The sequence below is a fragment of the Chrysochloris asiatica genome, unplaced genomic scaffold (assembly GCF_000296735.1).
Source record: "Chrysochloris asiatica unplaced genomic scaffold, ChrAsi1.0 scaffold00045, whole genome shotgun sequence".
Lineage (NCBI taxonomy): Eukaryota > Metazoa > Chordata > Mammalia > Afrosoricida > Chrysochloridae > Chrysochloris > Chrysochloris asiatica.
The window spans coordinates 9820421-9848317 of record NW_006408563.1 but is presented as its reverse complement, the minus strand read 5'-3'; the positions used below and the strand labels follow the sequence as shown (position 1 = coordinate 9848317).

At 39.9% G+C, this 27897-nt stretch overlaps 1 protein-coding gene across 1 annotated transcript in view; it reads left to right on the top strand.

The window, feature by feature from the left end:
• The window catches only part of CFLAR (CASP8 and FADD-like apoptosis regulator), a 56018-nt gene that overhangs the window by 11933 nt on the left and 16188 nt on the right, over positions 1-27897 (top strand). Inside the window, exons 5-7 of the mRNA XM_006861987.1 lie at positions 3616-3673; positions 7092-7141; positions 7848-7929. Coding sequence (XP_006862049.1) covers positions 3616-3673; positions 7092-7141; positions 7848-7929 — 190 coding nt within the window. The remainder of the gene's footprint in view (positions 1-3615; positions 3674-7091; positions 7142-7847; positions 7930-27897) is intronic.

Below are 27897 nucleotides of genomic sequence, written 5' to 3'. Positions count from 1 at the left end.
TTTTCCATCATCTCTTTCTGCAGATGTAGTCAATTTGATTTCTATGTATTCCACCTTGTGAGGTTCATGTGTATTTTGCTGTCTAAAGAAGGTATTTGAAATGAATAAATCATTGGTTTTGCAGAATTATATCATGCGTTCTTCAGCATCATTTGTATCACCAAGGTCATATTTTCCAATTACTGTTCCTTCCTCTTTACTCCCAACCTTTGCATTCTAATCACCAGTAATGAGCAATACATCTTGATAGCATGTTTGATCAATTTCAGATAGAAGAATTTGGTAGAATTCTTCTATTTCATCCTCACTGGCTTTAGTGGTTGGTGTGTAATGTTGAATAATAGTGGTATTAACTGGACTTTCCTGTAGGCGCATGGATATTATCCTATCATAGACAGCATTGTACCTCATAATTGATTTGGATATGTTCTTTTTGATGATGAATGCAACACCATTCCTCTTCAATTTGTCATTTCCAGCATAGTAAACCATGTGGTCATCAGATTCAAAATGGCCAATACCAGTCCATTTCAGCTCACTAATGCCTAAGAAATTGATGTTTATGCTTTCCATTTCATTTTTGACAACTTCCAATTTTCCCAGATTCATACTTCGTACATTCCATGTTCTGATTGATTTTCAGTGGATGTTTACAGCTGTTTCTCTTCATCTGGAGTTTTGCCCCATCAGCAAACGAAGGTCCTGCGGGCTTTTCTCCCACAGTCTTTACTCCATTCGCGTGAACACTGTCAAGTCCACTTTGAGGAGGCAGCTCTTCCTCAGTTGCATTTTGAGTGCCTTCCAACCTGATGGGCTCATTTTCTGGCACTATATCTTACAGTGTTTCTCTGCTGTTCACAAGGTTTTCAGTGACTAACGTTTCTGAAGTAGTTCGTCACTCTTTCTTCCTAGTCTGTCTTCATCTGGAACTCATCTGAAACCTGTCCACCATAGCTGACACTGTTGGTATTTAAAATATCAGTGGCATAGCTTTCAGAATCACAGAAACTCACAACTCACCACAATACAACAAAGCATAATAATAGGAGACTTTATTACACCACTTTTGATGAAGAGATGAATAGCTAGAAAGAAATTCCACGAAGACACAGAAGAACTAAATAACACAATCAACCAACTTGACTACATCGTTGTTCAAGTACTGTTGAGCTGGTTCCAACCTATAGCGAACCTGTATGCAGTTTCTGAGGAGTGGCTGTTGAGTTTGAACCACCAACCTTGTCGTTCAAACTGACCTATTGGTTGAATGCTTATCCTATAGCTCCACACCAGGACTCCATCAAATTGTTTATGTTGTTAAGTGCCTCGAGTCGGTTCCAACCCATAGTAACACTGTATAGGGTTTCCAAGGAGTAGCTGGTGAGTTGCAACTGCCGACCTTGCAAATCAAAGAAGACTTTGCAGTCTAGTGCATCAGTGCACTGTACCACACCAGGACTCCATCGTGTCAATTAGACATATATAAAACATTCCACCCAACAACTGCACAGTACACATTCTTTTCCAGTGCACACGGAATGTTCTCTAGAACAGATCACATGTTAGACTACAAAGCAAGCCTCGATACATTTTAATATATTGAAATACTACAAAGCATCTTTGTAGATCACAATGCTATAAAATTAGAAATCAACAATAGGAAGATCAGGGGGAAAAATCAAATACATGAACACTGAATAACACTCTGCTTAAAAACTAGCTGGGTTAATAGGAGAAGTAAAAAATGAAATTAAGAAATTCTTTGAATCAAATAAGGATGAAAATGCAACATACCAAAACCGTTGGGGAACAGCAAAAGCAGTGCTCAGAGGGCAATTTATAGCAGTAAATGCACAGACCCAAGAAAAAGAAAGAACCCAAATCAATACCTTAACCCAATTATGTCCAACAATTAGAAAAAGAGCAGCAAAGTTAAGTATAGATTAGAGCAGAAGTAAATAAAACAAAAAAGCAATAGAATCAATAAGACTAGAAGAAGCTAGTTGGTTTTTTTTTTTTTTAAAGATTAATAAAATTGATAAACAACCAACAAATCTAGCAAAGGAAAAGGAGTTGATGAAGATAACAAATAAGAAATAGAATGGGTGTCATCACAACAGAACCAAGTGGAAAATAAAGCATAATATTGATACTATATAGAACTGTGTGTGATTCTGTGGGTTAATGTGCTGGACTGCAAGGTCAGTTTGAGCCTCAAGGTCAGTGGTTCAGGCTTACCAGTCCTTCTTAGAAATCCTATACTAACAACCGCTAAGAGTTGTTAGTAACAACAACAACAACATATAGAACTGGACCCCAACAAATTTGAACCTTCACTTAGTTCATAATAAAAAGTTAACAAGAAAAAGAAATGGTACCTGGTTATCAAGAATGAAGCACATATAAATGTCTTACTGTATGCGTAGTTAAGTAGGTATTTTATAGAAAAACAATAACTGGACATTTACTAAGCACTTTCTGTATACTAGGCATTGTGCTAAGTGCTTTGTGTACATTTAATCTTCACAGTAAATCCATGACCTTGTTGTTGAAGTGCTGTCAAGTCAATTCTGACCCATATCAACCCGGTATAGGGTTTCCGAGCAGTGGCTGGTGAGCTTGAACCGCTGATCTTGCAATTCAAACCAACTTCATAGTCCAGTGCATTAACCGAATGTGCCACATAGATACTGTTTTTATCTTCAATTTGCCAGTGAAGAAATAGACGTAGGTTAAATAATGTGCTCAGGAGTATGTTGCTAGTAAATGGTAGAATCAAGATGCATACCCAGGTTTGTAGGGATTAGAACTACAGGTTGAATGTAAATTTCATCTTCTAACAGCTTGGTCTGATTCGGAGCTATTATAGGAGCTCTGGTAGCATAATGGGTTATGTGTTGTGCTGCTAACTCTAAGGTCAGCAGTTTGAATCTACCAGCTGCTCAGAGGGAGAAGAATGAGGCTTTCTGCTCCTGTAAAGATTTATAGCTTCAGACACCCTATACAGACTCTCTAGGAGTTGGAACCGACACTGACACCACAGCACATAACCACCACCAACCACCATGTGTGGCGCTGTAGGATAAACACTGGCCTGCTACAGGGTTGGTGGTTCAAACTCATGAGTTGCTCAACAACATAGCATCTATATTGTACCATGTAGCACCTGACTTTATAGAGCTATTTGAGAAATTCTGATGTTTGTTGTTGTTGTTGTTAAGTGTCATCGAGTTGGTTCCAACTCTCATAGCGACCCTGTATAGGGTTTCTGAGGAGCTGCTGGTGAGTTTGAACTGCTGACCTTGCTGTTCAAACCAACTGTGGTCCAGTGCTTATCCTACAGTGCCACACCAGGACCCCTTCTGATATGCTAGTTTCACATATTTATACTTCCCTTGTCTTTTCACTTTTTAAAGGAGAGTTGCTGTGTTCCTTGACTGTATAAAACGGGATTTATGGAGTTACTGATTCTTGCTTGTCTTCAGGTAGTTTAACTGTGAACGTGATATTTTTATTTTTTCTGGCTAAGAATCCTTTTGAGGTATTTAAAGAGGTGTAGTACAGTATGTCTCTAAAAAGCTAACAGAGTGTGACTTTGTTTTTTTATATTTGAAGTTACAGAATGAAAGAAGTAAAGAAAAAAAAATGGTTGAGAAGCAACGTGGCATTCAAAGTAAGAAAACTTTTTAAAAACTTCATTCTTTATAAATGCTTGGTCATGTAAAAATGTTGCATATTTAGAGTTTCCAGTTCCTTTATTTACATATTTTAAATGTTGCCATATCTTTACAGGTTCTAATTAAACTCAAACTAAAAAGAAGTTTAAGTTACATTACTCATTGGTATTTTCAGTTATCATTTGAATTTGCTTGTTTAGTTTACTTCATAAACTATAATACCAAACCATGTTAAATAATCACCTAATATCTAATCCTGGTGTGGTGCTGTAGGATAAGCACTGGACTGCAGTGTCTGTTTGAACTGCAAGATTGGCAGTTCAAACTCACCAGTGTTCCTTGGAAACCTTATACAGGGTTGCTATGTGTCGGAACTGACTCAACGTTACTTAACAACAACAAATACCTCGTAGCAGCAAGAAGAAAGGGTAACAGGATCTTGTTTTATAGCTCATCTAATACATATGGATACACTACACATGAAGTCATTTTTCCTCCTTCTGCCCCCGCCCCCAAAGTGAGAAATAGAAAAAATACAGTAAAAATGAAGTATTTCAACCCACATGATTTCTCTTCTCTCTAAAAACATCAGCAGTTGACTCCATAACATTTTATTAATGTCTATTTCGTTTGCTGGTCCTGGGTCCTCTCTTCGAAGTAAGGACTGAGCCCACAGGACCAATGATTTGGGTTTCAGAATTCCAGGAAGCAGAGGCTGATAGTCAGGAGGGCCTCGGTTTTATGAGAGGTTTGGGTCCAGTAGAGGGACGGATCATGAACAGCACAGGATTCTGTTGGGAGCCATGTAGCTGGTCCCTTGCCAGTGTCTATGACTCAGTCTGCATGCTGTCTGCATGTACCTGAAGACAGAAGCATTTGCCCACATTAGCCAGATGGTACAGCCTGTGCCTATCACTCCCTACCTAATATTCTGCTCTCCAGTAAAAGCTCTTGAGAAGTGAATTTATTCCTGACACAACAACATGCTTGTTAAAACACTGATGAATGGTGAGGATCAGTCTTCTGAAAGCTGTTTAAAGGGAAAGTAGAAGACCTGGTAGGTTAGGGTAGGAATTCAAAACAACCAGTGTTCTTCTGGTGTGTTCACTAATGACAGGTTGTATTTGGTCAGAATTATATAGGTGAGGTAAGTTGAGCCTCCTGACTGCCTGGTAATCTAGGAGGAGAGCTAGTTACCTACTTTTTTCTGGGCTTGGTGTATTTATTAATAAAAGAAAAAGCATTCTGATACCTTGACACTTAAAATGATCAATGATAAAATCAAATATTTATATTTATTTGGTCTTCCAAATGGTTTTAAACTGAATGGTGATGATGATGACAACTGCCATCTATTAAGCTTTTACTAAGTGCTTAAGGAGTCCTGGTGTGGTGCTGTGGGTTAATGCGTCAGACTGCAAAGCCGTTTGAATTGCAAGGTTGGCGGTTCAAGCTCACTAGCTGCTCCTCGGAAACCCTTACAGGGGTGCTATGGGTCGAAAACGACTCGACGGCACTTTACAGCCACAACAACAAGTGCCTTAAACGAGTCCTGATGGAACAGAGGGTTACACGTTGGACTGTTGTTAACTGTAGTATCCGTAGTTCGAATCCAGCGATCACTCCACAGGCTAAAGATGAGGCTTTCTGCTCCCATAGAGATTTACAGCCTTAGAAACCCTAAACTGGGTCACTATGAATCGAAATGGACTCGATGGCACACAACAACTACTACTACAAAACCATAAACAGAACTTGGCATAATACATAGATTATTTTGTGCTTTTCTTTTTTGTTATAATGATGCTTGATTGGTAAAATATAGAATATTTAGAACAGTGAAATTCCTTCTTAATTCCAATTATGAAAGACAGCTATTGCTAATATTCAACTTATATACTTCTGTTGTTGTTGTTAAGTGACATCTAGCTAATTCTGACTCATGGCGACCCTGTACAGAATTTCTGAGGAACAGCTGGTGGGTTTGAGCCACTGACCTTGTAGTAGTAGTACAGTGCGTATCTTACAGTGCCACACCAGAGTCTAGGTTCTTTTATATATGTAAAGGATTGGACTGCAAAGTCTGTATGAACCACAAGGCAGGCAGTTCAAACTTACCAGCCGCTCCTTGGAAACCCTATACAGGGTCACTGTGAGTCAGAACTGACTCCATGGTACTTAACACCAAACAAAACAACAATATCCTGGTGTGGCACTGTGGGATAATGCTCTGGACTGCAAGGTCACTTTGAACTGCAAGGCTGGCAGTTCAAGCTCACCAGCCACTCCTTGGAAACCTTATGCAAGGTCGCTATGAGTCAGAACCAACTTGAAGGCACTTAATAACAACAACAAAATGTATATATGTATGTGTGTGTGTGTGTGGTTACACACAATTATATATATTTAAGTACATGTTAACACTACCCATTTTTTCACTTAATAGATCTTGTGTATCTTTTCATGTCAAATATATAAAATTCTCCCTTATTCTCTTTAACAGTACTTGATATTCCATTATATGTATCATAATTTATGTAACCAGTTTCATGTTGGTAGATTTTCAGGTTCTTCCTAGTATGGGGTCAATATAGAGAGTCATTCAGTAAATATCTTGGACATAAATTTTTGTACACTTGCTCAATTGTTTCCTTCAGATAAACTTCTAAAAGGAGAATGATGATGACTCCAAGGGTATTGCCAGCGGCCCTTTAAAAAGACTGTTCCTACTGATACTGCATTAGCGTTTGAAAGACTTCATGTCCCCCAAACTCTACCAATGCTGGCATTTTCATTGCTGGTCTTTAGACATTATTTCTCAGACATGTAAAAACCCAGCAGATTTTAGATATGATAAAAATGGAGACTCAAGGAAGTAAGATCACTGAGCTGGTCAGTGATGGCTCTGGGGTTTGAGCCAGCCCTTTATGGTTTCAAAGTAGTGTTTTCTCTACCTTACTTCATTTTCAGCTTAGAAATTTGCTAAGCTCACTGTTGCGTATCTTTCCATTGCCATTTGCAATGTCACGGGAGTAAGCAAACATGGCCATAGAGAGCAAATGCATGTAAGCCTGTTCTTCTCTGAGAAGAAAGCTATTGCTGCTATGGAGTGGTGAAATTATTAGACCTTTCCTATCAGGTTAAAGACATCAGTTACCTAGCATTTATCCTGGAGAAGGAGAGAGAGAGAGAGAGAGGGAGGAGATTTCTCATTGCTATTTAAGCAGTTCTTCTATGTAACCTCTTTTTAACACAGGGGCAGATTTTCTGGTCAGTGTGAGTATAGCTAAGAAAAGAAAAGATAGTGGAAGGTAGTGGATGATGAGAACATTTGTGATATAAAGAAACGCAGCCCGCAGGGAGTGAGCTTAGTTTTCCTTCAGCTCTGCCATTGATTTCTCTTTCTTCTCTTAGTGGAATCCGTGAAGACATCTGTCCAGGAATCTGGAGTGGTTTTTCCTAAGGTACGGAATGATCCTATTTGTATTCACATGCACACTATCTGCTGAGCGCACGGACTTCTTTAAAAATATCTGTCCATTAAGAATTCTTCATTACAACTATAAGATTCTGAGTGCTGTTCTCCTGAGAACGCTTTTGCAGGGACCCTTGGATGTCATAGAGACAGATGTTGGAGTGGATTGCATAAGTGAACTTTGGAGTGCAGGGAAAATCCAGAGTGGTATTTTGACTCGCAGCTGAGTGATTGCTGAGCGTTTATGTAGGCAGTAACACTGAACCTTGACGGGTTCTGGATGTTGCTTAGGCTGATGTTTCTCCTTAAGAAGAAACTATAGAAGGCCTCCTTTTGTTCTGGTTTTGGGAAGATGCCGCTGTATAACTTCTTGAGGTCAGGCTACTGTAGAAACATGACCCATTTTTTCTGTTTCAAATGATCTTTTTCCATAAAGCTGAGATATGTGGAAAGATATTTCAGTTTTCATTAAATTTCAATAGAACCTAAAATAACTCATGTACACTACTCTAGTAGAGGGAAAATGCTGTATTAACAGGAAATGTCAGTCATGATGACTTCAGGCTGTGTGTATTGAATGACTGTCCTGCCAAAGGGATGTTGAGGGCATCCGGAAGTGATGGTATGTGGGTGGGGGAACTTCCGAGAACAGAGCAATATCCAGAGTCGTTAACAACCCCAGTTTTCCTTTCCAGCATATCCAGGAAGAACGATACAGTATGCAAAGCAAGCCCCTCGGAATCTGTCTGATAATCGATTGCATTGGCAATGACACAGGTAGGTGCGGATGCCCTGAACACAGGTTCAACAATGCCTTCACAGTGAGTTCATGGCACAGGCAGGCTGTATCAATCAGAGTGATCAACACTAGCTGCTGTCACAAACCATTACAAAAAGCTGTGGCTTTATACAATGAAGGCTTGTATCTTACTCATGTCACAGTGCAATGTGGATTGAGTAGAGAGAGCTTTGTTCCATGTGATTTTCAGTGACTCCATCATCTTTGGAAGCCTTGGGGTCTTCTGCAGGATCCTCTGTATCTGACAGGTGGATGAAGGAAAAGAGAGCGTACCTGGAGAACCTCACAAGGGATTTAGTTAGGTCCCAGTCCTGAAAGTGATCATTCTTTTTACCTACATTCTGTTGATCAGAAATCATTCACGTGGCCCTACTTAACTGCAGGGGAAATGAGAGAATTAGCCCAGCTGTGTATTAGGAGACTAAGGAATAGAGTTACGTGAACTCATAGCATTGTCTCTGCCACAAGGCTTAGTTTGAAAATTGTTGTGCTTTGGTCTTGCCTTTTCATCCTTAATACTGCAGCATGGAGAAGCCCTGAGTTCCAGAAACTGATTTCTGGATCCATATATTGTCAGACCCCATTGAGTCACCTCTCTTTGGAATGGGTACAAATACGGATTTTTTCCAGTCAGTTGGCCAGATAGTTGCCTTCCAAATTTCTTGGCATAGATGAGTGAGTGCCTCCAATGCCACCTCACTTTCTTGAAAGATTTCTACTTTTATTCCCTCAATTCCTTGAGCCTTGTTTTTTTTTTGCCAATTCCTTCAATGCACCTTGGTCTTCCTCCTTCAGTATCATTGGCTCTTGATCATATGCTACCTTTTGAAATGTTTGAATAGCAACCATTTCCTTTTGGTACAGTGACTCTGTGTATTCCTTCCATCTTCTTTTTTTTTAAATGTTTTATTGTGAATTATGTGATAGTTTACATAGGAGAACATTAGCTTTACATTCATCCTATCGTATATAGTTTCATTGCCATGGTTACAATCCTCTCCATGCATCATCAACCAACCAAAGGGTATATCCTACAAGCCTGCCCCCACCCCCAAACCCGCCAGTCATCAACACACAGCCCCTCTCCCTCTCTGTGTCTAAAGTCTCCAGCTGCTCCATCTCTCCATGTCATTGTCTCTGCCTCCAACTCAGGGATCACTGCTTCTCTGGGTAGGGTCCTGCTCTCCACTCTTCTCCCTTGATGGTTCCAGGGACCTCTGCTCCTAGACTGAAAAGTTAATCATTCCCCTCCTTGCTACAAAATGTCTACCTTTACATTTCCAACCCTCACAATCAGTCCTGATAACAATTATTTACTATTGTCACAAGAGACCTATCCACATTTCCTTTCATCAGTCCTGCCTAGACATATTGAATACTACTCAGTGGAGAGTCTACCTTCCTCCATGCCATCTGGATCTACGTTACCTCTTGAAAGCTTGTAAGCCAGTCACTTTGTGCCTTTGTAGCCCCCCCATTTTTGGTAGCCATTGTCCAAGTTGCCCATCCCTGTCTACTCTGTGTATGGAAGGGGTGGGAATGATCCTTGCTGTAAAGATTTGTTCCCTCTTTTGAGCTACTGCATCCATAGGTGTAGGTCAAGTTCATCAAATTGTATCAGATTACTCTTTTTTTCCTCTTCTTTCTTCTTCTGGTTGAGCTCTGATCATCCAGTCATTGAAGCCAGGTCAAGTAGGTATTATCTGCAAGTGTGGGTGTTCTTGTGCATATTCCTTCTCTTCTTATCAGCTGGATGCCTCAGTCTCCACTATAGTCGTCTATGGCTATGTTACTGACTCTGGGTCCAAGAGTCCCTGGGTCTTGCCACACTGTTGGCCAACCAGGTCTCCACCCGGTTCACAGGAGTCTATTGAACATTGCAGGGCTTAGCTTGCAGCTTCATTGCTGTTTTTCCCTCACTTCCCCTTATTGGTGATGAATGTGGTCACCAATCAGAGCGTGTATTCCCATTGAGTCTTAGTCTTGGAAGGGGGTTTACTCTGAGGGGACCAGACCACTTGCCTTGATGTCTCCTGGGCGAGCAACTTGCTTCTTATAGTAATCAGTCTGTCTGCCTATATTGTTTTGTATTTTTCCTGTTGGTCTTTCTTTCAAGAAGGATCTTCTGCTCTTCTAGGCGATCCAGGCTGGTCTGCCCATCCTTACCAAAGGAAATTTCCCACCTCTGAAGATTCTGGATACTGTTCAGGATTCCATCTATAGTCTTATATAATGCAGAGGCTCCACAGGAATTCTAATCAGTTATAGGCAGAAGACGGACTTACAAGCTTTCTATGGTGATATTTCTGGCTATTCCTTTCTCTCCCCTTCTAGTGTCTATTTTATAATGTAATGCAAGGAAAACCAAGATTCAAAAGACAGTCAAGCATCTTAACCTTCCATCTTCTTTTGATGCTTTCTGTATCTTTCAATAATTTGCCCAGGGAACTCTTCAATAACAAAAGTCGAGGCTTGAATTTTTTCTTCAGTTCCCCCAGCTTGAGGAATGTTGAGTATTATCTTCCTTTTTGGTTTTCTGACTCCAGATCTTTGCACATTTAATTGTAATATTTGACTATCTTCTCGAGCTGACTTTTTAAATATTCTTGAGCTGAGCTTTGAAACCACCACTCGTCTGTCAGTTTGTCGTACAGTGGCGGCTTGTGAGTTGCTGTGATTCTGGAAGCTATGGCACCAGTATTTTAAATATCAGCAGGGTCACCCATGGTAGACAGGTTTCAGATGAGCTTCCAGACGAAGACGGACTAGAAAGAAGAAGTGACAAACTACTTCCGAATATTTCGTCACTGAAAACCAGAGAAACGCTGTCAGATTTAGTGCTGGAAAATGAGCCCTTCAGGTTGGAAGGCACTCAAAATGTGACTGGGGAAGACCTGCCTCCTCCAAGTAGAGTTCACCGTGATGACACAAATGGAGTAAATCCCGTGGGAGTAAAGTCCACGGGACCTTCGTTTGCTGATGGGGCACAACTCAAAATGAAGAGAAACATCTGTAAACATCCATTAATAATCAGAATATGGAATGAATCTAGGAAAATTAGAAATTGTCAAAAATGAAATGAAATGGAATGCATAAACATAGATGTCTTAGGCATTAGTGAGCTGAAATGGATATGATATTGGCCATTTTGAATCTGTCAACCACATGGTTTACTATACCAGGAATGACAGATTGAAGAGGAATGGTGTGACATTCAAAAAGAATGGTGTGACATCCAGATCAGTCATGAGGTACAATGCTGTCTGTGCTAGGCACTCACTACAAGTTTGGTAAATGTGTGTTCAACTAGCAGCCTTGGGTATTATCTGAGAAATGCATCATTTAGTTTTGCTATCCTTTCTTTACTTTTGTGTGGGCTGAATCTGTTCTGTCCTCTTGAGCATGACCATTGTTTGGTCCAGAATTGATTCTTTTGTTTGATTGTTATTGGATGTCTGACTCAAACGGAATCACTGGTGATGCAGAGTGAAGAGAAGTGGAATAACATTATGTTTAATAATTTATCTCTTCCTTGAGAAGATTGATGTAGAAGTTTGCAAACATCTCAACATTCTCATAGGATGAGTCAGACTTGAATGTTACCAACAAGGAGCCCTGGCAGTGTATTGGTGTAGAACTTAACTTCTAACTGAAAGGTTGACAGTTCAAACCCACCAGCTTTCCTGCAGGAAAAAGATGTGGCAGTCTGCTTCTGTAAAAGATTCCATCTTTGGAAACTCTATGAGTCAGTTCTGCTTTGTGGCTTATAGGGCTGCTTTGAGTCAGAACTGACTTGATAGCAGTGGGTTTGGATTGTTTGGTTTGTGATCCTAGGAAGTCTTGAAAGATATTCTAAGACAAACTAAAATGAGCAAATATTAGGATGGATTTTCCAGGATTTCAGATACGATCCCATTTTCTCGTGTCCTATTTTTGGTTAGATGTGAGAAATGCTGTCTCCTCAGCTCCAAATAGGTGTTCTTTCTTTTTTAGCCATTAATACCCATATGAGAATGAGAAAATATTTTCTTAATGAGTCACTTTTTCTTTTAAAAGAGGTTATGTAATTGTCCTCCAGTTGATGTTTTATCAGCAGGAAAGTTCCCAGTTGCACATGGTACTGAGTATATCTTTTGTATCAAAAGATAAAACGATGATTTTCTGTGAATTGATAAATTAAGTTATTTGTGACTTAAATTCGATGTCTGTGTTTGCTTTCCTTGCTGGGTTGTGGACCTTTTGTAAGCAAGAACTGAATGAATATGTGTATTGTTGTGCAATTATAGCAATGTGGTCAGGGCCCTAGAATACAACTGTGGAGTTTAAATTATGGTTGTACTAGGTCCTAGCTTGTTACCTTGGACAGCCTTGTTATCTAGCCTATGATTCATTTGCTCTTCTGTAAAGTGGGTGGATAACAGGACCTGCTTCACAGAGTCATACAATATAAGTTCATATTTGTAAAAGAACATAGGGCAGCACCTGGCATGTTGAATTCACTCAGTTCCAGCCAGTATTACTTTTCTTTCACTGTGTTTGTTTCATTTTGGTTGTGAACCATTAGCTCAGAACTTGCCACAGCTTTGTGCTTGGTATATGGAGTCTAATCCCAGACAAGTGAGGGATCAGGGAACTTAGAGCCTGGAGTCTGGGCTGGGCTCAGGGGTGGAAGCAGTATGTTCCAAACAAGTGGTACACTGGATGAAGGTGATAGCATGAGAGGGTAACCATCCCGGGCAGATATCCAGGTAGATAGCTAGAAAGATCGATCTAACCAGCCATCAGTTTGAATGGGTTTTGCAGAGAAAAAAAAAAAAAATCAGTACAAAAGCTGTGGTGTGGGGAGGGCAGGCCAGAATTGATAGGAGAGTTGGAAGAGGAGAACAGAATTGGAGGTGGAACCTGAGACATTATGCTTTTGGTCAGAGATCTGAACAGGACTAACCTCAGGTTTGTTTGAATACTTCCTGCCCAGTAACTGCTGATGAGTATGCATGTGATCCCCCCAAATCAGAATGCTGGGCCCAGTGAGCAGATCCTTCCTGGTCACACAAAATCACTTCAAGTTCAATATCTTGAAGGTGGGCTGCTGAAAGAGTGGGTATGGGCCACTAGAGAGTTCCCCATGAATGCTCAACACTGCCTGTTCCCTGAGAATCAGGGCTTTCTTGGTGGAAGTCTTCTCTACCTCTGAAAACAAAATGAGTAATTAAGATTGAGGCCACTTATAAAATCCTAGGCTCACGTGGTCAGTCGACAGATAGGAAACAAGACAGCAGCTTTCACTCTTACTCTTGTTGCATTGCATCTTTCGTCAGTTGAAAGGTCTTTGAGGTGCAGTGAATGGCTTGATGTGGCCCTACTAGCCATATTCTTCTACCTCTGTCAGTTTGTCAGACTGTGGTGGCCTGTGTGTTGTTGTGATGCTGGAAGCTATGTCACTGATATTTTAAGTAACAGCAGGGCCACTCATGGTAGGCAGGTTTCAGCGGCATTTCCAGACTAAGACAAACTAGGAAGAAGAAGAGACAGAGTACTTCTGGATGTTTAGCCACTGAAAACCTTATGAGTAGCAGTGGAACAGTGTAAGATGCAGCACTGGAAGATGAGCCCCTCAGGTTGGAAGGCACTCAGAATATGACTAGAGAAGAGGTGCCGCCTCAAGGTAGAATCAACTATGATGATGAGGATGGAGTAAAACTTTCGGGACCTTCAACTGTAAATGGGATACAACTCAAAATGAGGAGAAACAGCTGTAAATATCCATTTATAAGTGAAATATGGAATGTACAAAGTATGAATTTAGAAGAATCGGAAGTTGTTAAAAATGAAATGAAACAAATAAAGATGGATATCCTAGGTATCAGTGAACTGAAATGGACTGGTATTGGTCATTGGAATCTGATGATTCTATGGTTTACTATACCGGGAACAACAAATTGAAGAGAAATGACATTACAGTCTTCATCAAAAAGCATATTTCGAGGTCTGTCTTGAAGTACAATGTTGTCTGTGATAGAATAATATTCATGCACTTGCAAAGAAGACCATTTAATGCAACTATTATTCAAATTTATGCACAACCACTAAAGCCAGTGATGATGAATTGAGGAATTCTACCAACTTCTTCAGTCTGTAATTGATCAAACATGCAATCAAGATGTATTGATAATCACTGGTGATTGGAATGCAAAGGTTGGAAATAAAAATGAAGGATCAAGAGTTGAAAAATATGACTTGGTGATAGAAATGATGCTGGTGATCACATGATAGAAGACTTATTCATTGCAAATACCTTTTTTAAACACCATCAAATACAACTATACACGTGGACCTCACCAGATTAAATACAGAGAAATTAAGTTGACTACTTCTGTTGAAAGAGAAGTGGAAAAGGTCCATATCATCATCCAAAACCAGGCCAGGGGAAGATTGTGGAACAGACTATCAATTGCTCATATGCAAGTTCAGGCTGAAGCTGAAGAAATTTAAAACAAGTCCACAAGAGCCAAAATATGACCCTGAATATATCCCACCTGAATTTAGAGATCATCTCTAGAAAAGATTTGAAGACCGAAGATCAGAAGAGTTGTGGGATGACATCAAGAACATCATACAGGAGGAAAGCAAATTGTCATTGAGAAGACAAGAAAGAAGGAAAAGACCTAAATGGATGTCAGAAGAGACTCTGAAACTTGCTCTCCCATGTGCAGATGCTAAAGCTAAAGCAAATGAAAGAAATGAGGAAATCAAAGAGCTGGACAGAAGATTTCAAAAGGCAGCTCGAGAAGACAAAGTCAAGTATATGTAATGAAATGTGCAAAGACCTAGAGTTACAAAATCAAAAGGGAAGAACACTCAGAAATTCAAGCTGAAAGAACTGAAGAAAAACTTCAAGCCTCTACTTGCAATATTGAAGGATCGTATGAGCAAATATTGAATGATGCAGAAAGCATCAGAAGAAGATAGAAGGAAGTACATAGCATCACTGTACCAAAAAGAAATGGAATGATCTATGTTCAGCCATTTCAAGAGACAGCATATGATCATGAGCCAATGGTACTAAGGGAAGAAGTCCAAGGTACAGTAAAGACATTGGCAAAGTACAAGGCTCAGGGAATTGATGGTATACAAATTGAAATATTTCAACAAACTGATGAAGCACTGAAGACACTCACTCATCTATGCTAAGAAACTTTAAAGACAGGTACCTGGCCAACTGATTGGAAGAGATCCATATTTGTGCCCATTCTAAAGAAAAGTGACCCAATGGAATGCAGAAATAATCAGACAATATCATTAATATCATATGCCAATACCATTTTGCTAAAAATAATTTAAAAATGACTTGAACAGTACATTGACAGGGAACTGCCAGAAATTCAGACCAGATTTAGAAGAGGGTATGGAACTAGAGATGTCATTATTGATGTCAGATGGATCTTGGCTGAAAGCAGAGAATACCAGAAAGGTGTTTGCCTATCCTTTCTACAATGTGGTTCATGACAAGCTTTGGACAACATTGTGAAGAATGAGTATTCCGGAATACTTTATTGTGCTCTTCTTGTTGTTGTTGTTAGGTGCCATCGAGTTGGTACCGACTCATAGCGACCTTATACACAGCAGAACGAAACACTGTGCAATCCTGGGCCAACCTCACCTTTCTATAGTCCAAGAGGCAGTCATTCGAACAGAACAAGATGAAACTGAATGGTTTAAAATCAGGAAAGGCATTTGCCATTGTTATATGCTTTCACTATACATATTCAATCTGTCTGCTGAGAAAATAATCAAGAAGCTGGATTCTATGAAGAAGAATGTGGCATCAGGATTGGAGGCAGACTACTGAACAACCTTTGACATTTAAGCGATACAACTTTGCTTGCTGAAAGGGAAGAGGACTTAAATACTTATGGATGAAGATAAAAAAAAAAAAAATTTCTGCCTTCAGTGTGGGTTTAATACCTCAATGTAAAAACAAAAACAAAAATCCTCATCAATGGACCAATAAATAATATTATAATGAATGGAGAAAAGATTGATACTTTCAAAGACTTCATTTTGCTTGGATCCACTATCAACACTCACAAAAACAGCAGCAGAAAATCAAGTGACTTATGACATTAGGCAAATCTGCTGCATAAGACCTCTTCAAAGTGTTTTAGAACCAAAATATCAGTTTGAGAACTAAGGTGTGCCTGCCTCAACCATGGTATTTTCAGTATCTTCATATTCATGTGAAAGTTGTAGCAGAATTGATACATTTCAGGTATGGTGTTGGAGGAGAATATTAAAAGTACCATAGTAAAACAAAGAAATCTGTATTGGAAGATATATACAGCCAGAAGGTTCCTTAGAAGTCAGGATGATGAGACTTGGTCTTTCATACTTTGGACATATTATCAGGAGGGACCAGTCCCTGGACAATGACCCTAGTGAGATGGATTGGCACAGTGGCAGCAGCAGTGGGCTCAAACTTAGCAATGATTATGAGCATGGCACAGGACCAGGCAGTGTTTTGATATCCTTTCCCAAGGTGGAAAAGGTTGAGTAAAAATAAATGGCAAATGAAAAGAAGGAGAAATTATTAGTTGAAAGTAAGGAAATGAATAAATGGGTTATGTAGTGGGGAAAATCTAACATTATAGTAATACCTTGACAGAGACTGAGGATAAGAGAATAATCATCTCTCAGATATGAAAGAAGTCAGGAAGAGTGAAGATGAGACAAACTTTTGTAGACTCTCACCAGATCAAATGGACACCAACATCAGATGGTGGCTACCTGAGTAATCTCATGTTTAGGACTGTTTGCCATCCTAAAGGACTAATTATTAATGACTGTTTTAGACTGGTAAAATGATTGGGTGGTTGTTGTCATTAAGTTCCAACTCGCAATGATGCTGTATAGGGTTTCCAAGGAGTGAGTGGCAGATTTGGACTGCTAACCTGGTGGTTAGCAGTCCAGTGTTTATCTTACAGCACCTTTTTAGTATGAAGGGACCAATGGCTAGAAGACCCAGGGGGTGGCCTGAAGTGCAATTAATTGCTTAATGTGACCTTTTTAGCCTTTTTGTTGTTGTTACTAGGTAATGTTGAGTAGGTTTCAACTCATAGTGACTCTGTGGACAAAAGAATTAAACACTGCCGGGACATCCTTACTATTGTTGTTCACGTTTGAGCCCTTTGCTGCTGCCACTGTGTCAGTCATTCTCATTGAGGGTCTTCTTTTTCACTGACCCTCCACTTTACCAAGCATGATGTACTTCACCAGGGACTGACTGGTCCCTCTTGAGAATATGTCCTAAGTATAAGAGGCGAAGGCTCGCTATCCTGACTTCTAAGGAGCATTCTGGTTGTATTTCTTCCAGCACAGATTTGTTTGTTCTTTTGGCAGTCCAAGGTACCTTTAATATTCTTCTCCCACACCATAACTCAAATGCATCAATTCTTCTACAGTTTTCCTTATTCATTGTCCAACTTTCACTAGCTTCAGTCCTCTATTTTGTGATGTATTGTAAATCTTAGCGTCTGTGCTAGTGTTTATGGTTCTATTTTGAACGAGTTGTCTGTTTTGCTAATGAAGCAGGATTAGGGTGGGTGTATCTAGAGTCCCTGCCTTACTAGAGGATTTGACTCAAGTACCACTCTTAGTTTCCTTGGAGGCGTGGTCTCAAATTAGCTGTGTTCTGTGATACCTGTGTTAAAACAAGAACTAACTTCCTGTTTTAAGCCATTCCCTTATTAGGCCAGTCACCAGCTTCCTGTTGAATTAAAAGCAGGAGGCTGGAGTCACAGAACTGGCTGAGACCAGATCTGGCCTGCCTAACATGCTCGGTAATGATCTACATGTCTATAGCATGACCTTTTGATGTCATGAGGCTGAAAACACTCCTCCACCAGTGCTCTGTATGTGGCCTTCCAAATTGAGGATGCACAGAAGACTAGTTCTTGTGCTGAACCATCCTGACAAATACCAATCAGATGCCAGTTACTACCTTAAAAGACCCTAGCCGAGGACTCAGGGAGTCACCTTGGAGGTGTGAATACTGGTGAGTGCCTTTGCTTGACCAACCAAGTGAGATCATTTTTCTTCACTTTTGACCATTTTTCATCTCTGTGACCATGCTGAGCAAAACTTTGGCAAAGTTTATTCTCTTGTTCTGGATCCTGCATCTGGCGACCTCCATCTGACCTCTGGTTGTTGGGACTTGAGCTGACCACCTATTACCTGACCTGATTCATAGCTTCTTCAGCCTAGTATTCAACAGTCTGTTGTCTGACCCACCGATTTGGCATGAATGAGGAGAATACTCCAGAATGAAATCAGAACTACAAATTTGAGGCTTGCCAGGCTCCACAACCTTTTGAGCCATTTTTTTGATTGTTCATTGCAGTGAATTTCGGAGCCCTGGCAAGTAAGAGAGAATACTGAGGGGAAGACTGATGGTTGATAATCAGAGATAATGGAGTGTCATAGCATCCTGGGGAAATTGGACATTTGAAGCATCTTTAAACCTCCACCTCATGGGGTCAGCTTTGTGCTGATTTTTCTAAAAGAAGTTATTAATGCTGTCCTCAATAGACTTATTTTCCCTCCTGTGACTCAGAGCAACAGGACAGGGTTCATTAAGATGACGTGGAGAGACATGGTCTCCCCTTCTCCCACCATCTCTCTAGGCCTCCAGCTCCTCATTTTTCCACTAGAGATGGGACTTGGAATCCTGCTTTGGTGGACAGTTGTCCTTGTAAGGAGTGGCACTCATCATTCCCATCCCACTAGGAACTGGGGACTTATCTATAGTAATTATGTGCTATTTGATTTCTCTCTTGCCTAGTGACCTCTGTCTTCGAGTTAATAGTGAACATTTGGGAGGAGTGTATGAGTCAGATAATAAACAAGCAAACAGATAAGATATTGGTGGGGTAAAGTAAGAGCTCTGAAAGCAACCAAGAGAGTAATACAATAAAACTACATTGGAGTGGTAATCATCAGAGTGTAAAATTTATTAGAAGCTTACCTTGTGTTAGGCACTTTGCTTATGGCTTTACATGGAGTCTCGCTTCCAAAAATAAAGAGAGAAAAAAGCCCCAAATCATTGCTGTCCTGTCCATGCTGATTCATAGTGACCCTGGAGTACAGACAAGAACTGCGTCATAGGGTTTCCAAGGCTGAAATCTGTATGGAAGCAGACTATGACTTCTTTCTCCCCCAGAGTGGCTGGTGGCTTTGCACTACCTTTTCTGTTAGCAGCCAAGGGCTTCTTGGATTCTCACTCCTCATAAATACTGCTGAAGGTTTCCAGCATTAGAAACCATTTCTACGGTAGTTTTACTGTCGTAAAGGATTGCTATGAGTCAGAATGAACTTGACAGTAGTGGTTTTGTCTTTATTCTCTTTACAGTTAATATACTATATTTGAATAAGCACTTACAGTTTGCAGAGTCATAGTCAGACCCCAGCTGGAAGGTAGGAGAGACAGGACTGCCACTCAGAACTTGTGATTTCAAGGTTAATCTAGCTTTTGCTTGCTCATTGCATAACCTAGAAAGAGCCCAGAAAAAGGAGAAAAACAACTAGAAGGCAGTATTTGTTCTGTTTCTCCCCCGCCTTCAGAAAGGGTGACCATGTCATAGTGTTCTTACAAGGACTTTGATGAGAAAGCTTTTGAGCAAAGTAAATCAGTCTGCTCTATCTTGTAAACAATAGGTGAATTCAGTGTTTCACTGTTTGCTTCTGTCCTCCACAGGAGAGAATAATCCATGATTGTTCTCAGGTGCCGTCAAGTCGGTTCAGACTCAAAGAAAACCTGTAGAGGGTTTCTGAGGAGTGGCTGGTGGGTTTGAACTGCTGACCTTGAGGTTAGCAGTCCATTGCGTATCCTACAGTGCCATACCAGGATTCCAATCCATGACTAGAGATCTGTGACTCCTGAAAGGACATGTTTGGAATAAATAATATTGATAGAACCTAGGTTCTAGGTACTGTCTTGTGTTTCATCTGGAGCCTGGTACTGGGTATCGAAGTCTGACTACGCCCTCAGAGGAAGTGGTTAGGGAGCCATGTTGGAAGCCCTTTTCTACCACATGGAGATTTTGCTTATGACAGTGAGTTAATTAGTAGGCTATCAGCAATCTGTGGAACATGTTACCCATTTTCTTGATAATTATACTTATTAATGTTGATTTTAAGGACATTGGCACCTTATTTGTATCACCATTATTACATTATATAAAATTTATTATATTTTTTCCACCGTTAATTGTGGGCCAGACAGAAGAGAAAAGTCATTATAGCTTTGTTGCTGTTAGGAGCTGGTCAGTTAGTTGGAACTCATAGCAACCCTGTGCACAACAGAATGAAACACTGCCCCGTCCTGTGTCATCCTCGCGAAGATCCCCTTTGGCCGTCTCCCTCTTATTCACTTCATCTCCACTTTATTAAACATGATGTCCTTCTCCAAGGTCTGGTCCCTCCTGATTGTATGTCCGAAGTATGAGAGGCGAAGTCTTGCCATCCTGGCCACTAAGGACCATTCTGGCTGTACTTTTCCAAATCAGATTTGTTTGTTCTTGCAGGCCATGGTACTCTCAATATTCTCCAACACCATCAGTCTAAGACATTTATTCTTCTACAGCCTTCCTTATTAATTGTGATGATCCCAACTTTCACATGTGTATGAGGCTATTGAAAATACCATGTCTTGAGTCAGGCAAACCTTAGCTCTCAAAGTGTGACACATTTGCTCTTCAACACATTAAAGATGTCTTGTGCAGTAGATTTGCTTAATGCAATATGTCATTTGATTTCTTCACTGCTGCTTCCATGAGTGTTGATTGTAGATCGAAGCCAAATGTAATCTTGATAACTTCAATCTTTTCTCCATTTATCATGATCTTTATTGGTCCAGTGGTGAGGATTTTATTATCTTTACATTGAGATGCCACCCATATTGAAGGCTGTGGTCTTTGATTTTCATCAGTAAATATTTTAAGTCCTCTTTCCTTTTAGCAGGCAAGGTTGTGTCATCTGCATATTGCAGTTTGTTAATGAGTCTTCTTCCTCCAATCCTGATGCAACATTCTTCTTCATATAATTCAGCTTCTTGGATTATTTGCTCAGCATACAGATGGAATGAGTATGGTGAAAGAACACAACCCGGATGCACACATTTCCTGATTTTAAACTATTCAGTGTCCCCTTGTTCTATTAAAATGACTGCCTCTGGATTGTTACTCCCTATAAACATAACAAAGCATGGAAGCAAAGAAACTTATTTCTGATTTGTTTATGCAGTTGACTAAAGAAATGCTGTCAGGATTTGGTCAATGAGATGGAATTGCTGCCAGAATATCATTGATCAATGAGGGTGTTCTGATGTACAGTAAAAGTAGCCTTCAGTTTCAGTAAAGAAAAGTTTTGGGGATGTTGTCCAGCCAACCATTGACACCATCCTGTCAGTCAGATGACTCCTTTTGATTTTTTTAAATCAGAGCATAGAGCAAAGCATTTATTGAATATCGATATTCAGGAGAACAGGGAAAATTTTCCCAGATCTGCTCCCAGACAATTCCATTTTTTTTCATGTTTTATTGTGAATTATATGATATTTTACATGAGAGAACGTTAGTTTTATATTCATTCCACAGTATATTGTTTCATTGCCATGGTTCCAATCCTCTCCATGCATCATCAACCGACCAAAGAGTATATCCTACAAACCCGCCCCCTACACTTCCCCCTCCACTCCATTTTTCAGCACACAGTCCCTCTCCCTCTCTGGATTCAAAGTCCCCAGTTGCTTCATCACTCCACGTCATCGTCTCTGCCTCTATCTCGGGTCTCACTGCTTCTCTGGGTAGGGTCCTGCTCTCGGCTCTTCTCCGTTGATGGTCCTAGAGACCTCTGCTCCTAGACTGGAGAGTTAATCACTCCCTTCCTTGCTACAAAACGTCTACCTTTACATTTCCTACCTTCACAATCAGTCCCGATAACAATCATTCACTTTTGTATCACAAGTGACCCTTCTGCATTTCATTTCATCAGCTCCGCCTAGACAGATTGGATAGTACTCACTGGAGATTCTGCCTTCCTCCATGCCCCCTAGCTCTAGGTTCCCTCTTGAAAGCTTGTAAGCCTTTGTAGTCCTTCCCCCGCCCCCCCATTTGGGTATCTAATGTCCAAGTTGCCCATCTCCCAGACAATTCCATTTTTATGTTATATTTAACACTACAGTCTTATGAAATAGTTAATATCCTTTCCTTTTACTGACAGAACAGGACAAGGAACTCAGTTGAATTATTTATCTAATAATGTATACAAATCACCACGAAATTTTGTGCCTTAAAACAACTATACTGATTTATTTATGTCTCACATAGTTTCTGTAAGTCAAGAGCTTAAGAACGGCTTGGCTGGGTTGTTCTGGCTCTGGCCCCAGCTGGGTTCAACTGATGGCTTGACTGAGAGTGGAGTCATAAGGTGGCTCACTCATATAACTGGGAAATTGGTGCTGGATGTTGGCTGAGGTCTTAGTTCCAGTTTATTTGGGACTCTCCACAGAACTGTGTTCTTATGACATGGCACTGACTTCCCCTAGAGTAATGATTCAAAAGAGAAGAAGAGCCAGGCAGAAGCTCTTTTTATGTCCTAGCTTTGGAAGCCACCACTCATCTGTCAGTCTATTGTATGTGGTGACTTGTGGGTTGCTGTGATGCTGAAAGCTATGCCACTGGTATTTTAAATATCACCAGGGTTACCCATGGTGGAGAGGTTTCAGCTGAGCTTCCAGACTAAGATTGACTAGGAAGAAAGAGAAGAAGACTAGTTCAGAATACTTAGTCATGGAAAACCTATGAATAGCAGTGGAACACTGTCAGCATCAGAATATTGAATATTGAAACATTATGAATAGCACCAGAATATTGTCAGATATAGTGCAGGAAGATGAGCCCTGCAGGTTGGAAGGCATTCAAAATATGATTGGGGAAGAGCTGCCTCCTCAAAGTAAAGTTGACTGTGATAGCATAAATGGAGTAAAACTTTTGGGACCTTCATTTGCTGATTGGGTACAACTCAAAATGAGGACAAACAGCTGCAAACAGTATAACATAGACTTTACAAAGTATGAATCTAAGAAAATTGGAAGTTATCAAAAATGAAATGGAATGCATGAGTCAATATCATCATTAGTGAGCTGAAATGGACTGCTATGCTGTTGGTTACTTTGAATATGACAATCATATGGTTACTATGCTGGGAATTAATAATTGAAGAGGAATGGTGTCACATTCATCATCAAAAGAACATTTTAAGATCTATCTTTTTTAAAAGTTTTTATTTTGAATTGAGTGATAGTTTATATGGGAAAATATCGGTTTTACACTCATCGTTTTACTGCAATGATTACAATATCCTCTGTGTATCATCATTCAACAGTATTTGCTTCTATTCCCTCTGTTTTTGTTTTTGTGTTTTGGTGGGGATGGGTGGGGGGGATGTACACAAAAACACTCAGGGATATATAATCATTTAAACAACCAAAGGGCATATTTTGCAAGACTGCCTCCTGGCCATCAATACCTGGCCACCAACACACAGCCTTTCTCTTTCCTTGAGTCTCAAGTCCTTAGCTGCTGTATTTCTCCATGCCTTCCTCTCTGTCTCCTTCTCTGAAGTCACTGCGTCTCTGAATAGGGTCCCACATTCTGCTCGTGCTCTTCTCCCTTGATAGTCCTAGGGTCCTCTGTTCCTGAACTGCAAGATTAACTACTCCCCTGTTTTTGTTACAAAACTTCTACTTTTACAGTTGTGACTGTCACAATTAGTCATGATAACAATTACTTACTATTGAATTATAAGAATCTTATCCCCATCTCTTTCCATCAGACCCGTCAAGACAAAATGAATCCTATTCAGTGGGGATTCTACCTTCCCCCGCACACTCTGAAACTAAACTCCCTCTTGAAAACTTGTAAGCCAGTCACTTTGTGCCTTTATAGCACCCAACCCCATGCTTTATATAGCCAGTGTTTAAGTTGCCCATCCTTATCTACTGTGTATACAGAGGGGATAGGATTGATCCTTAATGTGAAGACTCCTTCCCTCTCAGTTGGTATTTTGAGCTACTACATCCACAAGTATAGGTCAAGTTCATCAAATTGTACCAATTTACACTTGTTTCCTTTATCAAGATTATCTTGAAGTATAATGGTGTCTGTGATAGAATAATATCCATATGCTACAAGGAAGACCAGTCAACACCACTGTTATTCAGATTTACGTACAAACTACTGAAGCTAGTGTTGAGGAAAATAAAAGAATTCTACCAACATCTTCAGTTTGAAAGTATTCAAACATGCAATCAAGATGTATTGATAACCAGTAGTGGGTTGGCAAGCTACAGTTTGAGCCAGCTCACCACCTATTTATGTGAAACCCACAAGCTAAAAATGCCTTTTACATTTTTCAAATAGTAAGCTAAAAATAGTTTTTACTGACACATAAAATTTATATGCAAAAAATACATTGTTTTATAATGTATAAATATATATAGAATGTTGTTTCCACAAGGTGAATACAATTAATGTTAATGAATTGTACTTGTGTAAATGGTTGAAATGACAAGTGTTTTGTTCTACATACTTCACTACAATAAAAAATTTTCAATGTTAAAAAAGTATATAAAAAAAAGATGTATTGATAATTATAGGTGACTGTAATGCAAAGGTTGGAAACAAAGAGGAAGGATCAGTAGTTGAAAAATAAGGCCTTGGTCACGGAAATCACATGATAGAATTTTGCAAGATTAATGACTAAGTCATCTGAGTTATGGTATTGGAGGAGAACATTGAAAGTGCCATGGGCTGCCAAAAGAACCAATAGATCCATTTTGGAAGAAATGCAGCCAGAGTGCTCCTTAGAGGCCAAGATGGCCAAACTTCGTCTCTCATACTTTGGACATATTGTCAGGAAGGAGCAGTCTCTGGAGAAGGATATCATGTTTGGTAAGGTGGAGGGTCAGAGAAAAAGAGGAAGACCCCCAATGAGATGGATTGGCCAAGTGGCAGCATCGATGGACTCAAGCGTGGCAACGATAATGAGGTTGGCCCAGGATCGGGCAATGTTTCGTTCTGCTGTGCATAAGGTTGTTATGAGTCGGTACCAACTCGATGGCACCTAACAACAACAAAATGACTAAGTCATTGCAAATACTTTTTTAAAACAACATAAAAGACAGCCATATACATAAACTTCACTAGATTAGAACACAAAGGAATCAAATGGACTATATCTGTGTAAAAAGATGGTGGAAAAGCTCCATATTATTAGCCAAAACAAGGCCAAGGCATTGTGGAACAGATTATCAATTGCTCATATGCAAGTTCAGGCTAAAGCTGAAGGAAATTAAAACAGGTGTATGAAACTCATGATCTTGAAATCTTCAGAGATCATCTGAAGAACAGATTTGATGCATTAGACACTAAAGACCGAAGACCAGAAGAGTTGTGGGATGACATCAAGAACATCATACAGGAAGAATGCATACTGTCATTGAAAAGACAACAAAGAAGGAAATGACCAAATTGGATGTCAGAAGAGACTCTGAAACTCCAGCATATATAGATGCTAAAGTAATGGAAGAAATGAGGAGGTGCAAAAGCTGAATAGCAAAATTTGAAGGGCAGCTCCAGAAGACAAAGTCAAGTATTATAATGATGAGACAAGACCTGGAGTTAGAAAACCAAAAGGAAAGAACACTTTCAACAAGCTGAAAGAACTGAAGAAAAAATTCAAGCCTCTACTTGTAATATTGAAAGATCCTATAGACAAAATATTGAATGATGCAGAAAGCATCAAAAGGAGATGGAGGAAATACACAGTCATTGTACCAAAAAGAAATTAAATGGTCTATGTTCAGCCATTTTAAGAAATGTCATATGATCAAGAGCCAGTGGTACTGAAGGAAGGAGTCCAAGGTGCACTGAAAGATTTCCAAGGTACACTTGACAAAGTACAAGGCTTTGGGAATTGATGGGATACAAATTGAAATGTTTGAACAAACTGATGCAGTACTGGAGGCATTCACTCATGTAAGAAATGCTACCTGGCCAGCTACCTGGCCAACTGATTGGAAGAAATCCATATTTATTCCCATTCCAAAGAGAGGTGTTCTAGTGGAATGCAGAAATCATTGGACAGTATGTTTAATACCACATGATAGTAAAATTTTGCTAAAGACAAAAAAATGGCTGCAACAGTACATTGAGAACTGCCAGAGGTACAAGCCAGATTGATATGAGAACATGGAACTAGTGATCTCATTGCTGATGTCAGATGGACCTTGGCTGAAAGCAGAGAATACCATAAAGATATTTACCTGTGGTTTGTTGACTGTTCAAAGGTTTTCGACTGTGTGGATGATGCAAGCTGTGGACAGCATTGCGGAGTATGGGTTTTCCCAAACACCGAATTGTGCTTTTGAGGAAACTACGTAGATCAAGAGGCAGTTGTTCTACACTGAATGGTTTAAAATCAGGAAAGGTGTGTGCCAGAGTTGTATTATTTCACCATACTTATTCAATTTGTATGATGAGCTAATAATCCAAGAAGCTGGATTATATGAAAGAGAACGTGGCATCAGGATCAGAGGAAGACTCATTAACAACCTTTGATATGCAGATGATACAACCTTGCTTGCTGAAAGGGAAGAGGACTTAAAATATTTGCTTATGAAGATAAAAAAACCACAACCTTCAGCATGGATTGCACCTCAATGTAAAGGAAAAAAAAAATCCTCACCACTGGACCAACAAATGACATCATGATATATGAAGAAAAGATTGGAATTGTCAAAGACTTCATTTGGCTTGGATCCACTATCAACACTCATGGAAGCAGCAGTCGAGAAATCAAATGACATATTGCATTAGGCATATCTGCTGCACAAGACTTCTTTAAGTGTTTAAGAGCCAGTACGTCCGTTTAAGGAGTAAGGTTTACCTGAACCAAGACATGGTATTTCCAGTAGCCTCATATGCATGAGAAAATTGGACTGTAAATAAAGAAGACATTTGAATTATGGTGTTATAGAAGAATATTGAGAGTACCATGGACTGACAGAAGAACAAACAACTCTGTGTTGGAAGAAGCACAGCCAGAATGCTCCTAGAAGCCAGGATGGCGAGACTTTGCCTCTATTACTTCAGACATAGTATCAGAAAGGACCAGTCCCTGGAGAAGGACGTCATGCTTGGTAAAGTGGAAGGTCAGCAAAAAAGAGGTAGACCTCCAACAAGTTGGATTGGCACAGTGGCAACAGCAGTGGACTTAAGAAGAACAATGATTGTGAGGATGGCTTAGAACCTAACAGTATTTTGTTCTGTTGTGCATAAGGTTGCTATGAGTCAGATATGACTTGACAGCACCTAACAACAACAAGCTTTGCAGTCATGTCGTCTCACTTCTGATACATCGTATTCATTAGAAGTAAGTTCACAAGTGTGGTGCTCATTCCAGGGGAGAGTCTTCTCATTTGATGAGAGAATTGTCAAAGAATTTGTGGACATACTTTAAAACCACCATATCTAGTAGGAGTTGAAACCACAATCAAACCCAAGGCTCATGACCAGAAAGCCCCACTAGACCTTGGGTGAACATGTTCAGACACTGCTCTTAGACTTGGTGAGGTAAATTCACAGAATTGTTCCAGACAACTCTCAATTGTTCAGTGGCTGAGAAGTACAATTCTTGCTTATTTAACGCTACATCTCTTTTTCTACCTTTTCTCTTTTACTGATTTTCTGCTGATAAGTCTTTTATGATTTATTGTTGTTGTTGTTGTTAGGTGCCATTGAGTTGACACTAACTCATAAAGACTTTATACACAGCAGAACGAAACAATGTCCAATCCTGGTCCAACCTCACTACTGTTGCCACACTTGAGT